The following is a 16,313-nucleotide window of genomic DNA, read 5'->3' as shown; positions in this document are numbered from 1 at the left end:
GTGTAGTGTAGTGGACAGTGTAGTGTAGTGTAGAGGACAGTATAGTGCAGTGGGTAGTGTAGTGGACAGGATAGTGTAGTGGGTAGTGTAGTGGACAGTATAGTGTAGTGGGTAGTGTAGTGTAGAGGACAGTATAGTGCAGTGGGTAGTGTAGTGGACAGGATAGTGTAGTGGGTAGTGTAGTGTAGTGGACAGTATAGTGTAGTGGACAGTATAGTGTAGTGGGTAGTGTAGTGGTCAGTGTAGTGTAGTTGACAGTATAGTGCAGTGGGTAGTGTAGTGTAGTGCAGTGGACAGTATAGTGTAGTGTAATGGACAGTATAGTGCAGTGGGTAGTGTAGTGTAGTGGACAGTATAGTGCAGTGGGTAGTGTAGTGGACAGTGTAGTGTAGTGGGTAGAGTAGTGTAGTGGACAGTGTAGTGTAGTGTAGTGGACAGTGTAGTGTAGTGTAATGGACAGTATAGTGCAGTGGGTAGTGTAGTGCAGTGGGTAGTGTAGTGGGTAGTGTAGTGTAATGGACAGTATAGTGCAGTGGGTAGTGTAGTGTAGTGGGTAGTGTAGTGGACAGTATAGTGTAGTGTAGTGGGTAGAGTAGTGTAGTGGACAGTGTAGTGTAGTGGACAGTGTAGTGTAGTGTAATGGACAGTATAATGCAGTGGGTAGTGTAGTGGACAGTATAGTGCAGTGGGTAGTGTAGTGGACAGTGTAGTGTAGTGGGTAGAGTAGTGTAGTGGACAGTGTAGTGGGTAGAGTAGTGTAGTGGACAGTGTAGTGTAGTGTAGTGTAGTGGTCAGTGTAGTGGACAGTGTAGTGTAGTGGTCAGTGTAGTGTAGTGGGCAGTGTAGTGTAGTGGACAGTGTAGTGTACTCTAAAACTGACCACTACACTACACTACACTGACCATTACACTACACTGACCATTACACTACACTGACCATTGCACTACACTGACCACTGCACTACACTGACCACTACACTACACTGACCACTACACTACACTGACCACTACACTACACTGACCAGCCTGGACAGTGTAGTGTAGTGGACAGGTAGGTCAGTTTAGTGGTCAGTTTAGGTATCAGGTAGGTTCCTGTTGTGGTCAGTTTAGGAATCAGGTAGGTCAGTGCAGTGGTCAGTGTAGTGGACAGTGTAGAAATCAGGTAGGTCAGTCAGTGTAGAGGTCAGTCCAGTTGCCAGTATAGGAATCCGGTAGGTTAGTGAAGTGGACAGGTAGGTCAGTGTAGAAATCAGGTAGGTTAGTGTAGTGGTCAGTGTAGGAATCAGGCTGGTCAGTACTATTGTAGGAAGAGACTCAGGGAGTACTACAAGTCCGCAGGTTAGGGGGCGCAAATTGCTTGCCTTGCCCCGGGCGCTGACAACCCACGCTACGCCACTGGTCAGGCGGCAATCGGGGCCATCTGACACACGCATCGGCTTCCCCTTACTATATATAGTAAGCGGTCGACAAGTGGTTAATATTGATGGCCTGCTACTACAATGACCTGGTGCAGCCCAACAATGCTGCTCTACTACTGCATGATGCTGCAGCTCCTGTTGCAAATGACAGTTCCTCAGCTGGCTGATGTTTGTAAACAGTTCAGTTGGGGATCTCGGAAGACATCATTGACCAAATGGGATAAGACTAGTGATCGACCGATATCGTTTTTTTATTGCCGATACCAATATTTTGGTCATCGCATATCAGTATCAGCCGATATTGGCTGATATTTTCGTACATTAAAAAAAAAATATATATTTTTAGACAGGTACTCTTCTGGAGGGATCTGGGGGTCTAAAAGACCCCAAACCCCTCCTCTGCACTTAAAAGCATTCAAAACGTCGAGTTTGGCTGTCATTTTTTTAAATCTGGCGCCGAGTACCCGGAAGTGAATTCATGACATCACTTCCGGGTTTTTACATGGAGACCCGATCAGAGCCGAATGCAGCTTTGATCGGGTCTTCTCTTCGGCGGCCATAGAGGTAGGATGCCCGGGTCTCCAGGTGGGACGGGAGACCCGGATGAGCCGAGCGGCTTCTCAGCTGCATCGATTGTCATTACAAGACAGCCGACCGTCGGCTATGGACGCCGGTATCGGGGTGATGCCTCTAACTGCAGGTATCACTCCGATACAAGCACTTTCCCGAAATATCGGCAATATCGGTAACCTCCGGGGCCGATTTCCGATATATCGGGGAAAGTGCATACTGGCCCCCGATATATCGGCTTTGCCGATAATTGGTCGATCCCTAGTTATGACCCTATTTGGTCACTGATAACACCTGTGATCACTGTTTGGTTTGGTTATATACAGAAGTTGGGGGTTCATCCGGGATGTCTGGCCTAATGTAGTTGGATATGGTGGGAACTCATATTTTACTCCCCAACCCAAAGCTCATCTTTCTCCTAACCCTACAGACTGCTGACACCTTTGGTCCTCCTTATTATATCTCCTCCCAATGACTATCGTAGGCTGAGTTTCCAAGCACCGGATCCGGATTATATTCCCCCCAATAACCTATAAATGACACGGATCATATACAGGTGGTGACATTTCCTGCACACTCCTATGCTTGTCCCTGGAAGTCCAGGAGTTCAGTGATTCTCAGTATATGTGACCATACAATGTCTACTGTTATTCTTTCAGTGTCTGGGACAATCAGAACAACATTTAACCTGGACCTGGAAACCAACCCATCACTGGTCACCACCATCCTGAAGGTCCGAGCCTACAACCGTTACCAGCACTCTGACAGCGCCACCACCACCGTCACCATTACCGTCACTGATGTCAATGATATCGCTCCGCAGTGCAGTCCTGCCCTCGTGGTGTAAGTATGATCACATGACACAACACCATATATCACGTATTAAATCAATCCAAGAGAAGTAGTACTGTGCAGAGTCCATACATACAGAATAGGAACAGATACTGAGAATTATACACAGCATACTCGATAAGAACAGATACTGAGAATTACATCCGGCATACAGGACAGGAGAAGTAGTACTGTGCAGAGTCCATACATAGAGGAAAAGAACAGATACTGAGAATTACACCCAGCATACAGGACAACAGAAGTGGTACTGTGCAGAGTCCATACATACAGAATAGGAACAGATACTGAGAATTATACACAGCATACAGGACAGGAGAAGTGGTACTGTGCAGAGTCCATTTACACAGAATAAGAACAGATACTGAGAATTACACCCAGCATACAGGACAACAGAAGTGGTACTGTGCAGAGTCCATACATACAGAATAGGAACAGATACTGAGAATTATACACAGCATACAGGACAGGAGAAGTGGTACTGTGCAGAGTCCATTTACACAGAATAAGAACAGATACTGAGAATTACACCCAGCATACAGGACAACAGAAGTGGTACTGTGCAGAGTCTATACATACAAAATAAGAACAGATACTGAGAATTACACCTGGCATACAGGACAACAGAAGTGGTACTGTGCAGAGTCCATACATACAGAATAAGAACAGATACTGAGAATTACACCTGGCATACAGGACAACAGAAGTGGTACTGTGCAGAGTCCATACATACAGAATAAGAACAGATACTGAGAATTACACCCAGCATACAGGACAAGAGAAGTGGTACTGTGCAGAGTCCATTCACACAGAATAAGAACAGATACTGAGAATTACACACAGCATACAGGACAACAGAAGTGGTACTGTGCAGAGTCTATACATACAAAATAAGAACAGATACTGAGAATTACACCCAGCATACAGGACAAGAGAAGTGGTACTGTGCAGAGCCCATACATACAGAATAAGAACAGATACTGAGAATTATACACAGCATACAGGACAGGAGAAGTGGTACTGTGCAGAGTCCATTTACACAGAATAAGAACAGATACTGAGAATTACACCCAGCATACAGGACAACAGAAGTGGTACTGTGCAGAGTCTATACATACAAAATAAGAACAGATACTGAGAATTACACCTGGCATACAGGACAACAGAAGTGGTACTGTGCAGAGTCCATACATACAGAATAAGAACAGATACTGAGAAATACACCCAGCATACAAGACAAGAGAAGTAGTACTGTGCAGAGTCCATTTACACAGAATAAGAACAGATACTGAGAATTACACCCAGCATACAGGACAACAGAAGTGGTACTGTGCAGAGTCTATACATACAAAATAAGAACAGATACTGAGAATTACACCTGGCATACAGGACAGGAGAAGTGGTACTGTGCAGAGTCCATACATACAGAATAGGAACAGATACTGAGAATTACACCCGGCATACAGGACAGGAGAAGTGGTACTGTGCAGAGTCCATACATACAGAATAAGAACAGATACTGAGAATTACACCCAGCATACAGGACAAGAGAAGTGGTACTGTGCAGAGTCCATTCACACAGAATAAGAACAGATACTGAGAATTACACCCAGCATACAGGACAAGAGAAGTGGTACTGTGCAGAGTCTATACATACAGGATAAGAACAGATACTGAGAATTACACCCAGCATACAGGACAGGAGAAGTGGTACTGTGCAGAGCCCATACATACAGAATAAGAACAGATACTGAGAATTACACCCAGCAGGGGAAGTGGTACTGGGTTTTTTTCAGTCTATATTTGTTGATTTGTGGATCTCTTGTGGTGTGAATACTGAGATGCTCTCTGGGTAATATTAACCCCTCGCTCTCTTCCATGGATAGGGATCAGGTTCCACAGACGGCTCCGGCTGGATACAAATTTGCGACTTTCAGCTGTACGGATCCGGATTATAACAGCACCGGCCTCACCTATTCCATCGTTCCCAATGCCAACTCCCTCTATTCCTTCCGCATGGTGGGCAACGTGCTACAGGTGAGTGTGGATGGGATCAGGAAACTCCGTAGGGGCCACATTGTTCCCTCCAGGGGCCACACTACCCTAACTGGGAAAGGTAGATGGGAAGAAAAGCTGAACTGAACGAAGGAGCTCAGCTATGGGGAGAGAGAAACTGAATGTATTCTCCCTTGATAAAGGCGATTATGGGGGGGATAATATATGATGTATAAATAAATGTCCCTATAGAAATATATTATATATATCACTTTATCCTGTTCAGTTCTCAGCCCTGTACCCCCTCCGGGCAGATCAACTTTTACCATCCCTCTATGGGCCTGTTTATTTGGCAATAACTTTGTCATCACTTAACCTCCCTGGCGATCTGTGTGAGATAAAAAGTTGCAACGCCCGACATTTTTTTTCCCTAGGGTCTCCCCTAAAAAAAAAAAAGAATACTGATTAAAAAAAAACTAAAAAATATATATAATATTTGGGGGTTCTGAGTAATTTTCTAGCAAAAAAAAATATGATTTTTACGTGTAGGAGACTAACTTTAGTGTTTTTGTTTTTTTTTTTAATTTATGAAAGCTTTTTTTTTTATAAAAAAAAAAAAGTGTTTGAAAAATTGCTGCACAGATACTGTGTGAGATAAAAAGTTGCAACGACCGCCATTTTTTTTCCCTAGGGTCTCCCCTAAAAAAAAAGAAAAATGATGAAAAAAAACCTAAAAAAAATAGATATATAATGTTTGGGGTTTCTGAGTAATTTTCTAGCAAAAAAAATATGACTTTTACATGTAGGAGACTAACTTTAGTGTTTTTTTTTTTTTTTTAATTTATGAAAGCATTTTAAAAAAAAAAAGTGTTTGAAAAATTGCTGCACAGATACTGTGTGAGATAAAAAGTTGCAATGACCGCCATTTTTTTCCCTAGGGTCTCCCCTAAAAAAAAAAACAAAAAAAACAAATGAATAATGATTAAAAAAAACCTAAAAAAAAAAAAAAATATATAAAATGTTTGGGGGTTCTGAGTAATTTTCTAGCAAAAAAATTATGATTTTTACTACATGGAGGAGACTAACTTTAGTGTTTTTTTTTTTTAAATTTATGAAAGCATTTTTTTAAAAAAAATAAGTGTTTGAAAAATTGCTGCACAGATACTGTGTGAGATAAAAAGTTGCAACGACCGCCATTTTTTTCCCTAGGGTCTCCCCTAAAAAAAAATAAAAAATGAATAATGATTAAAAAAAACCCTAAAAAATATATATAATATTTGGGGGTTCTGAGTAATTTTCTAGCAAAAAAAAATATGATTTTTACGTGTAGGAGACTAACTTTAGTGTTTTTGTTTTTTTTTTTTAATTTATGAAAGCTTTTTTATTATAAAAAAAAAAAAGTGTTTGAAAAATTGCTGCACAGATACTGTGTGAGATAAAAAGTTGCAACGACCGCCATTTTTTTCTTCCCTAGGGTCTCCCCTAAAAAAATAAAATAAAAAATGAATAATGATTAAAAAAAAACCCAAAAAAACATATATAATGTTTGGGGGTTCTGAGTAATTTACTAGCAAAAAAATGATTTCTACATGTAGTAGAGGGGTTCCAGAATAGGCCCGGTATGGAAGTGGGTAATACCGCTTTAGGGGTCCCACAGAGCACACAAGGCCTTCCCCTTTAACTATAAGAGATAATGGAGATTCTTTATAATGGGGCCGGGCTGGTTTCTTGGAGGTGAAGCTCTCTGATTTGTACTTTATTTTAGCTCTTCCTTCTGAATCCCAATAAAAATGAATCTTTGTTCAGACATTTTTCCTCCTCTACGCAGATCAATAATACTCTGAATTACGACTCCTATGAAATGGCGAGTGTGAATTTCCAATATTCAGCCACAGTTGTGGTGACTGATAATGGCACTCCGCGAATGACCAGTAAGTTTTTTTTGTTTGTTATGTACAAGAGTTCACAAAGTTTTAACACACGGTTTTCCTGTCATTTTAAAATCTCATCCTTAAAAAAATAACTGTCACTTTATTGAAAATATTATAAGTGCTCATTTACACTGGCTCCGGTCTCTGAAGAGCAATCTATGTTCGAAATCACTCTTCAGGGAGCTTTTGACAGGTGGGGAGTTTCTGCATCACCTTCTCACCAACTGCTTTAACCCCTTGAACCCTGCACTAGTGCACAGCAACCATATGGATTTCATGCAGTTGCAGGAAACTTGCAGAGCCTTTAACCGGTTGCCGACCCCCAAGCCGTGTATTTACTGCGGCAGGGTGGCTCCCCCAGGCAAACCGACGTAGGGCTATGCCGGTCGCGAGCAGGGAGCTAGGGGGCAAACACGCGCCGTCGCTGGCGTGCTCCGCCCCCAGTCGACAGCGGGGAAGCTGATGCACGGGTCAGGCGGCTCCGATTGCCTCCTGACACCCGCGATCGTTTTCCGCTGAGAGAGAAGGACGGTCAGCTGTTGTAAACGTTCTTCTCCCTGGAATGATCACAGAGCGCCTGTGATCCTTCTATATAGGATCACAGGCCTCTGTGATCATTTCACAAGCCACACCCCCCACAGTTAGAATCACTCCCCTAGGCTCACATTTAACCCCTTTATCAACCACAATGTTAACCCCTTCCCTGCCAGTGTCATTATTACAGTAACAGTGCATATTTTTAGCACTGATTATTGTAGTAATGTCACTGGTCCCCCCAAAAGTGTAAAATATGTCAGTTAGGGGTCCGATCTGTCCGCCGCAATGTCGCAGTCCCACTAAAAATCGCAGATCGCCGCCATTTCTAATAAAAAAAACAATAAAAATGACATAAACCTTTCCCGTAGTTAGTAGACGTGATAACTTTATAAATATGCTTATTGCGATTTTTTTTAACCAAAAATATGTAGAGGAAAACAAATTGGCCTAAAATGTTAAAAAATTTAGATTTTTATTTTTTTGGGAATGTTATATAGCAGAATATGAAAAATAGTGTTTTTTTTTTTTTTTTTAAATTGTCGCTCTTTTTTTTGTTTATAGCGCAAAAAATAAAAATCGCACAGGTGATCAAATACCACCAAAAGAAAGCTCTGTTTGTGGTAAAAAAAAAGGACAACAATTGTATTTGGGTACAGCGTGGCACGACCGCGCAATTGTCCGTTAAAGTAACACAGTGCCAAATCACAAAATATGGCCTGGTCATTAAGAGGGCAAATCCTTCCGGTCCAGAAGTGGGTAAAACCACTTTTATCATTTGATGTTAGAATGAATGGAATTTACCGAACGAAATCTGCGCACATTGTTAGAAATTCGTTCATTCGAGAAAAATTTTGACCCCCACTAATGAATACAGAAATTAACACTTTTTTAGCACATCCTTTTTCTATGAATTTTTGCTCAAAATTCTACCCATCCCTGGCCAGCTTTAGACAGGCTGTGACGGGAACTAGTGTCCCCATTGGAGCAGTGCCAGCTTAAGAGCATTAAAGGGCCCCGGGCAATGCAAATTCTCGATAAGGCAATATTTATTGGTACAGCCAGGGCCGCTGATAGGGGGGGGCCACCAGCCCTCTTGTAGGGGGCCCGAGCACACAGGGGGGCCCACACAGAGAGGGGGATTAGTGATGGACAACAAATACAGAAATCTTCCTCCAGCACCTGAATCTGATCTGTCCCTCTCCCTGCTATCAGCTTTTATCTGTTGAGAAAGAGACAGTCGTCCCTCACTTATCCCCCTCCCTGTGTGGTCCCCCCTCCCAGCACTGGCTCTAATGTTAGCTCTGCTCCTGAGCATATCTGTAACTTTGTTTCTCTCCCTCTGTCTCTCTGATCACTGAGCTCCAACTGCCCAGCCTGTATATTTTTCTCATCTCATCTTCATTTTTATTTATTAACATAGTTTTTTCTTTTAGATTTAGCAGGAATTATGCGAGTTCTGTTATATTTGGGTCTGATAATAGTGATTTTGTTGTAATTTTAGCTAACTATACCTTTAATATTTTCTTGGCGGGGCCCTGCCAGGTAGTCTGTACGAGGCCCCGCGATTTCTAACAGCAGCCCTGGGTACAGCAGTGCCAGGCTAATGACACCTTCCAAGTTCGGCGGCTGGGTCCGGTGAACACACACACACAGACGGGAGTCAGACCCGACTGTCCTGTGTGCGCCTGTTCCTGTGGAGGTGGACAGGCATTCCTGTAGTTGTGGGCTCCCCCTCCATGGCCCAAGTGGCCTGACAGCAGCGCAGGGCCGATTTTTAGCGAGACCTCGACAATGCGGATCCCTAACTGACATTTTTGACACTTTTGGGGGGACCAGTGACATTACTACAGTAATCAGTGCTAAAAATATGCACTGTTACTGTAATAATGACACTGGCAGGGAATGGGTTAACACCAGGGGCGATCAAAGGGTTAAATGTGTCCCTAGACCTAGGGGGTGCTTTCTAACTGTGTGGGGGATGGGCTTGCTGCATAAACACAGAGATCTCTGTTCCTAAATAGGAGGATCCCTGTGTTCATCACTGACAGAACAGCGGTCTGCCGTGTTCACATCAGGAGACCGCTGTTCTGTCTCCATGGGGAGCAAAAATCGCAGCCGCCGGACCCGCTGATTGTCTTCCCCTGTGGCCAATCGGCTTGCCCCCACTAGCTATCTCACAAAGCGACGTACAGGTACAGAGCCGTACGGCGGTTGGTCGGCAAGTGGTTAATAAGGAAATATGAAATATGAAATTTCCCCATCAAAAAAAAAAAACCCAATTTGTCCTGGAAAAAAAAAAAACAAGGTAAAATTCACCTGGATACACAAAGTAATTGTAATTATATGTACAGTTTTACATTTGTGAAAATTGGAAAATTGTGTTCAGGCGTTAACGTTTGTTTTACCTTCAGTCACAAAAGGGTAAAACTATTCGGTTAACCTTCAGGCATCTCTCTGCTCCCCCCCCCCCCCGGTTAACCCTCATACATCTCTCTTCTGCACCCCCCCCCCCCCCGGTTAACCTTCATACATCTCTCTGCATCCCCCCCCCCAGGACACAGGATGGGGGTCATTGAGGGGAGTGATAAATTCTCTTCTCCTTGTTTTTTCAGCCAACATCCCAGTGTTTGTCACAGTCACTCCGGTGAATAATTATCCGCCTGTTTGCCGCGGGCCGTTTACATACAGCATCAATGAGAACCGGCCGTTTGGCACTGTGGTGGGACAGCTGAATGCCACAGATGCCGACTATCCCTTTAATAACGTGGAGTACAGTATCAGCGGTGCACAGAACCCAACAATGTTCTACATCAACCCGAGAAACGGTAAGACCCAATCCTCTCTATCCTGCTTTGTTTCCCTTATTTATATAGCGCCAACCAAGGGGGTAACTACAGGGGTTGCAGGGGTTGCAATTGCAACCAGGCCCCATACTCCAGGGGGCCTGTGCGGCTCCCCTGTACACCTGGATAGGAGGGGCGGCGGGGGCAGCATGTAGAGAAATCACTGTCCTCCTTTTTCCTCCTGTAGCTGCAGGAGGAAAATGGAGGAGATTGGTTCCCCTGTATGCTGCCCCCACCACTCCTCCTATCCAGTTCACTTGTGTTCTGCTGTCTCTGGGCCCCTGTGTGCTGCCCCCCCCCCAACTGTGCTGCCCCCCCCATACTGTGCTGCCCCCCCCCCCCCCCACACTGTGCTCCCTCCCCTCCCCTCTCCTGCCGGCTGCTGCAGGGGATGTGTCACAATAGAGAACCAGGAAGGGGTCGGTAAATATGTAATTTACCAGCTCCTGCCTTTTCTGAATGGACAGAGTCATAGTCAGTGACATTGTAAAAAAAACGAAATGATAAAAAATAATACAATTAAAATACCAAAAAATAAAAACTACTGACACCAGTGGGTGAACTTCCAGGATCACAAAGGTCACACTTGTGACCAGGCCCTGGAATTCCACCACCGTGGGGAGGCCCCAGGATGGCAGGAAGGGGGGCCCACTGCAGAACTTGTGAAAGGGCCCCGCTGCGTGACCGTAATAAAGGGCCCCGCAACGAGAGTAAAGGGCCCCAGGATCAGTGGGAAGAGCCCCAGGCTTGAAGGGAAGGTTCCCAGCCAGGGGTCTGGGGGGGGGGTCCTTCATGGTTTCTTGCACTGGGGCCCTGAAGGTTCTAGTTATGCCTCTGGGCCAGCCAACATAGGATGTAGTTCTTCAGAGTACAGCCATGGCCAAAAATTTTGAGAATGACACAAATATTAATTTTCACAAAGTCTGCTGCCTCAGGTTTTATGAAGGTAATTTGCATATACTCCAGAATGTTATGTAGCACCCTCCTGGTTAGGTGCTAGATATTAAAGCATTGCATATCAGAGGAGCCTGGTCGGTTAGTTGTGCCTGTTGCATGTTCCCAGGTGTTATTCACTTGGTCTGAGGGAGTGTCCCCACTGTATCCAATGGGGGAGCATGTTGGACAGTGGAGGAAACCAAGCCAGTGACACATTGGCTTTTGTGAGCGTCCCAGTGGGAGGGCACTCTTGCAGTGTATTCTGGGATTGCTCATAATGGTCAGGGGGACATGTGACAGGGCATCTTTGGCGGGAAGCAGAGTCCCAGGAGGAGGCTGACGGCTGTCTCTCATCCTGCTGTATGAGGAAAATGGTCTTAACCAGTCGGCCTAGTGAACCAGGTGTGGAGCTGAGCTGCAGAGGATCCAGTATAGATGACAGTTGAGCTGCTGGCAGAGTGTTCCGGAAAAAACAGTGTCCCCGAGTACCAGGGTACCAGGGGACTTGCCAAAGGGTCTGCCAAGGAAGGGAGACCACTCCAGTGAAGTCAGAGGATAAATGGTCAGCTCACACAGTGTGTTACAGTAAAGGGGGTGCCATGTAGGGCCCTGAAGACCAGGGGTAAAGGGGATGCCGTGTAGGGCCCTGAAGACTAGGGGTAAAAGGGGTGCCATGCAGGGCCCTGAAAAATAAGGGTAAAGGGGGTGCCGTGTAGGGCCCTGAAGACTAGGGGTAAAGGGGGTGCCATGTAGGGCCCTGAAGACTAGGGGTAAAGGGGGTGCTGTGAAGGGCCCTGAAGACTAGGGGTAAAGGGGGTGCCGTGCAGGGCACTGAAGACTAGGGGTAAAGGGGGTGCCGTGCAGGGCCCTGAAGACTAGGGGTAAAGGGGGTGCCGTGCAGGGCCCTGAAGACTAGGGGTAAAGGGGGTGCCGTGTAGGGCCCTTAAGACTAGGGGTAAAGGGGGAGCTGTGCAGGGCCCTGAAGACTAGGGGTAAAGGGGGTGCCGTGCAGGGCACTAAAGACTAGGGGTAAAGGGGGTGCCGTGCAGGGCCCTGAAGACTAGGGGTAAAGGGGGTGCCATGCAGGGCCCTGAAGACTAGGGGTAAAGGGGGTGCCGTGCAGGGCACTGAAGACTAGAGGTAAAGGGGGTGCCGTGTAGGGCCCTGAAGACTAGGGGTAAAGGGGGTGCCGTGCAGGGCCCTGAAGACTAGGGGTAAAGGGGGTGCCGTGCAGGGCCCTGAAGACTAGGGGTAAAGGGGGTGCCATGTAGGGCCCTGAAGACTAGGGTAAAGGGGGTGCCGTGTAGGGCCCTGAAGACTAGGGGTAAAGGGGGTGCCGTGTCTGATGAGACCAAGATAAACTTATTTGGTTCAGATGGTGTCAAGCGTGTGTGGCGGCAACCAGGTGAGGAGTACAAAGATAAGTGTGTCTTGCCTACAGTCAAGCATGGTGATGGGAGTGTCATGGTCTGGGGCTGCATGAGTGCTGCCGACACTGGGGAGTTACAGTTCATTGAGGGAACCATGAATGGCAACATGTACTGTGACATACTGAAGCAGAGCATGATCCCCTCCCTTCGAGGACTGGGCCGCAGGGCAGCATGCCAACATGATAACCACCCCAAACACACCTCCAAGACGGCCACTGCCTTGCTAAAGAAGCTGAGGGTAAAGGTGATGGACTGGTCAAGCATGTCTCCAGACCTAAACCCTATTGAGCATCTGTGGGGCATCCTCAAACGGAAGGTGGAGGAGCGCAAGGTCTCTAACATCCACCAGCTCTGTGATGTCATCATGGAGGAGTGGAAGAGGACTCCAGTGGCAACCTGTGAAGCTCTGGTGAACTCCATGCCCAAGAGGGTTAAGGTAGTGCTGGAAAATAATGGTGGCCACACAAAATATTTTCACTTTGGGCCCAATTTAGGCATTTTCACTTAGGGGTGTACTCACTTTTGTTGCCAGCGGTTTAGACAATAATCGCTGTGCGTTGAGTTATTTTGAGGGGACAGTAAATTTACACTGTTATACAAGCTGTACACTCACTACTTTACATTGTAGCAAAGTGTCATTTCTTCAGTGTTGTCACATGAAAAGATAGAATAAAATATTTACAAAAATGTGAGGGTTGTACTCACCCCATAGCAAGCTGCTTGGTGTGGGGGGCACTTAACATGAGGGAGGCGCCAGGGGAGCCAAAGAGGGACCTGAGAAGAGGAGGATCCGGGCTGCCCTGTGAAAAACCAACTACACAGATGGGGTAAGTATAACATGTTTGTTATTTAAAAAAAAAAAACGAGACTTTACAATCACTTTAAGGCAAAACCATCCCTATACCAGGCTTGGGATTAGTGAGCCATAACATAGAGAAATGAATCTTTCCATCAACCCTGCAGGTCATCCTTCCTTTGCCTTTCCATAAAGCTTCCACCAGGTGGCTGTATGGTCTATCAGGATGTTTTTCTTACATCCGAGCCAATGTCATACTTATCTGCTCTATGTAATGGTTTTGTACAGAGGAGCCCCAATCCTCCTCTTCTCGGGTCCCCCGCCAGCGCTCTTGGCTCCTCCCACCTTCGGGTAACCCCCCTAGCAAGCCGCTTGCTCGGGGGGCTACTCATGCGGGCTCGTTCCTGAGCCCTGTTGGCTGCGTCCATAGACACAAAGCCCCTGCTCCCTCCTCACTAGCTGTGATTTACAGCAGTGGGAGCCAATCCCAATGCTGTGTCTGAGCCAATGAGAAGGCAGAGAGCCGGGACTGCAGCAGCTCTCGTGCACATTGCAGGATTAGAATCAGGCTCAGGTAAGTATTGGGGGGCTTTGGGGGAAAGCTGCTTAAAGGTAAAACCTTCAGCCTTTACAACCACTTTAAATCTGTGTTCGGTCTGTTATCTCCGGCATAGTAGCAGAGAAAGAAGTCTCCTAAGAAAAGTTTGAGATGTAGATGATGGTTGAGATAGCACTAATGCCTCGTTTCCACTGAGCGGTTCGGTACAGTTCAGTACGGTTCGGAACGGTACACCTTGATCAGGCTTGCATTTCCACCGCCAACAGTACCCTTACTTGATAGGTGTGGTGTAGCCGGAAAGTAGTGATCGACGTCACTTGACAGACGTGGTGAACCAATGGTCAACCAATCAACGTTCTGCAGAGTGTAGCTCCACCCTGTTGGTACGGTTTGATTGTGCTTGGTACCTGTTAAAGAAAATATGAATGTTTCATAATTATTATATGTGTTATAATCATTTATGCTTATATATATGGAGTTTTCCTAGAATTGCATATTTTCAGCAGATTCTGCAAAAAATTTAAACAGTGGCTACTCCATATCCTGACATATGTTTTTTGTTAAAGACCTTATATGAAGTTTTCACATTAACAAAGTCTTACACTATATTGTATGACGTTCGTATATCCTGTCCAGATGTTTTGTAGACAAAGTAGAATACAATAGACTACTGTTCAACCCCCCCCCCCCTTTAGGATATATTAAAGGCTGTACAGGCCATCAATCATTGTCCAAAGGAAGGGGGGGTTTCAATCTTAACAATATTCAAAATGTATATAAGGATAGGAGACACTATGCAAACCAGACGGGTCATAGTAGTATATCGGTGTAACCTGTCTCCTCGTATACGAGTATTAAACCTGTCTTTCCTTGTATCAGCTTGTGGTCTAAAGGTGATTTCCCTTACAGTACCCCAACAAAAGGTTCCCAAACAAGTGGTACGGTACGGTTCGGAATTAGGATACCATTCACAACTTTTGACAATGGAAACGGCAAAAATTGCGTATCGCACCGAAGCATACCATACCGCTCAGTGGAAACGAGGCATTAGAGGACCTGTATTATTTCCCCATGGTTTGTCCTGGTCATATCAATACCAAGAAAGTGCCAGAGATCAGGAATATCTTATTAGAGATCTCAAGTTTTATTGAGAAGGCCACCATTATCAATGTACCACCATTCCACACACAGGAGATATCAATCTTCTCGGCCCCCTGGACTACGAGAAGCAGACCACCTACAACCTGCAGATCAAAGTGGTGGATCTGAATAATGACATCCTACCGGACCCGAAGAACCAGAAGACCACGTTCTGCCCCATCACCATCAACGTGCAGGTAAGAGGTCAAACTAGAGCTGCTGGGCACCTTGGGAGAATCTCTGGAGATCCTTTGTCAGCCTTACCAACTAAGTAACTATACATGCACACACCCACGCAGGTTGAACTGGATGGACTGGTGTCTTTCTTCAACCTTACCAACCTTACCATGTAACTATGTAACATCTGACGCATACAGTATTGATAAGGAAAACCACAACCTCTGTTCATGGTTTTGAAAGTTTACTTAAAGTGATAAAGTTACAAAGCAAAAGTGAAAGATTAACCTCTTGCCGACCGCCGCACGACTATTTACCTCAGCAGTCAGCCCCTCACAGGCAAAGCGACGTAGTACTACGTCGCTAGCCTGTGAGGCTCTAGGGGGCGAGCGCGCGCCACCGGAGGCTTGCTCCCACCCCCGCTCGTATATGGACCCCCCGCGCGTGTGAGCTGCGGACCCGATGTCCGCCGCTCACTCGCGATCGTCCGGTACAGAGGGAGAAAGGCAGGCGGCTGATGTAAACAAAGCCGCCTGTCACTCTCCCCTGTGTAAGTGCAGAGGTCATAGGGTCCTGCTATGCAGGATCCTTTTTTTTCTGTAGTTACACACACACAGCCACATCCAATAACAGTTAGAAGCACGCCCCTAGGGACACACTTAACCCCTCCTTCTCCAAATAAAGTTAACCCCTTCCCTGCCAGTGTCATTTTTACAGTAACAGTGCATATGTATAGCACTGATTACTGTAGTAATGTCACTGGTACCCCCAAAAGTGTCAAAAATGTCAGTCAAAGGTCCGATCTGTCCGTCGCAATGTCGCAGTCCCGCAAAAAAAATCGCAGATCGCCGCCATTACTCGTTAAAAAAAATGACAAAAATCTTTTGCTTAGTTAGTAAACGCAGTAACTTTTGCGCAAACCAATCAAAATACGCTTTTTGCGATTTTTTTTTTTTACCAAACATAGGTAGCAGAAAACAAATTGGCCTAAAATGTTAAAAAATTTTGATTTTTACATTTTTTTGGGGGGAATTTCATATAAAAAAATGTGAAAAATATTGTTATTTTTGCAAAATTGTCGCTCTTTTTTTGTTTATAGCGCATGATCAAAAAATCGCACAGGTGATCAAATA

The 16,313-nt window shown here is 45.4% G+C and overlaps 1 protein-coding gene across 2 annotated transcripts in view; it reads left to right on the top strand.

Annotated features, from left to right (window-relative positions):
- The window catches only part of CDHR4 (cadherin related family member 4), a 67,428-nt gene that overhangs the window by 29,287 nt on the left and 21,828 nt on the right, over positions 1–16,313 (top strand). For both annotated transcript variants that reach the window (XR_014225630.1, XM_082266593.1), the window contains exons 9-13: positions 2,647–2,830; positions 4,723–4,873; positions 6,660–6,762; positions 9,912–10,124; positions 15,055–15,200. Coding sequence is in view for 1 of the 2 variants with exons in the window: in XM_082266593.1 (XP_082122719.1) it covers positions 2,647–2,830; positions 4,723–4,873; positions 6,660–6,762; positions 9,912–10,124; positions 15,055–15,200 (797 nt within the window). In the remaining variant the exon portion in view is untranslated. The remainder of the gene's footprint in view (positions 1–2,646; positions 2,831–4,722; positions 4,874–6,659; positions 6,763–9,911; positions 10,125–15,054; positions 15,201–16,313) is intronic.

Source organism: Pelophylax lessonae (assembly GCF_965119305.1).
Source record: "Pelophylax lessonae genome assembly, chromosome: 8".
Taxonomy (NCBI): domain Eukaryota; kingdom Metazoa; phylum Chordata; class Amphibia; order Anura; family Ranidae; genus Pelophylax; species Pelophylax lessonae.
The sequence above is the reverse complement of the archived record's forward strand: the minus strand, read 5'-3'. Positions and strand labels throughout refer to the sequence as shown.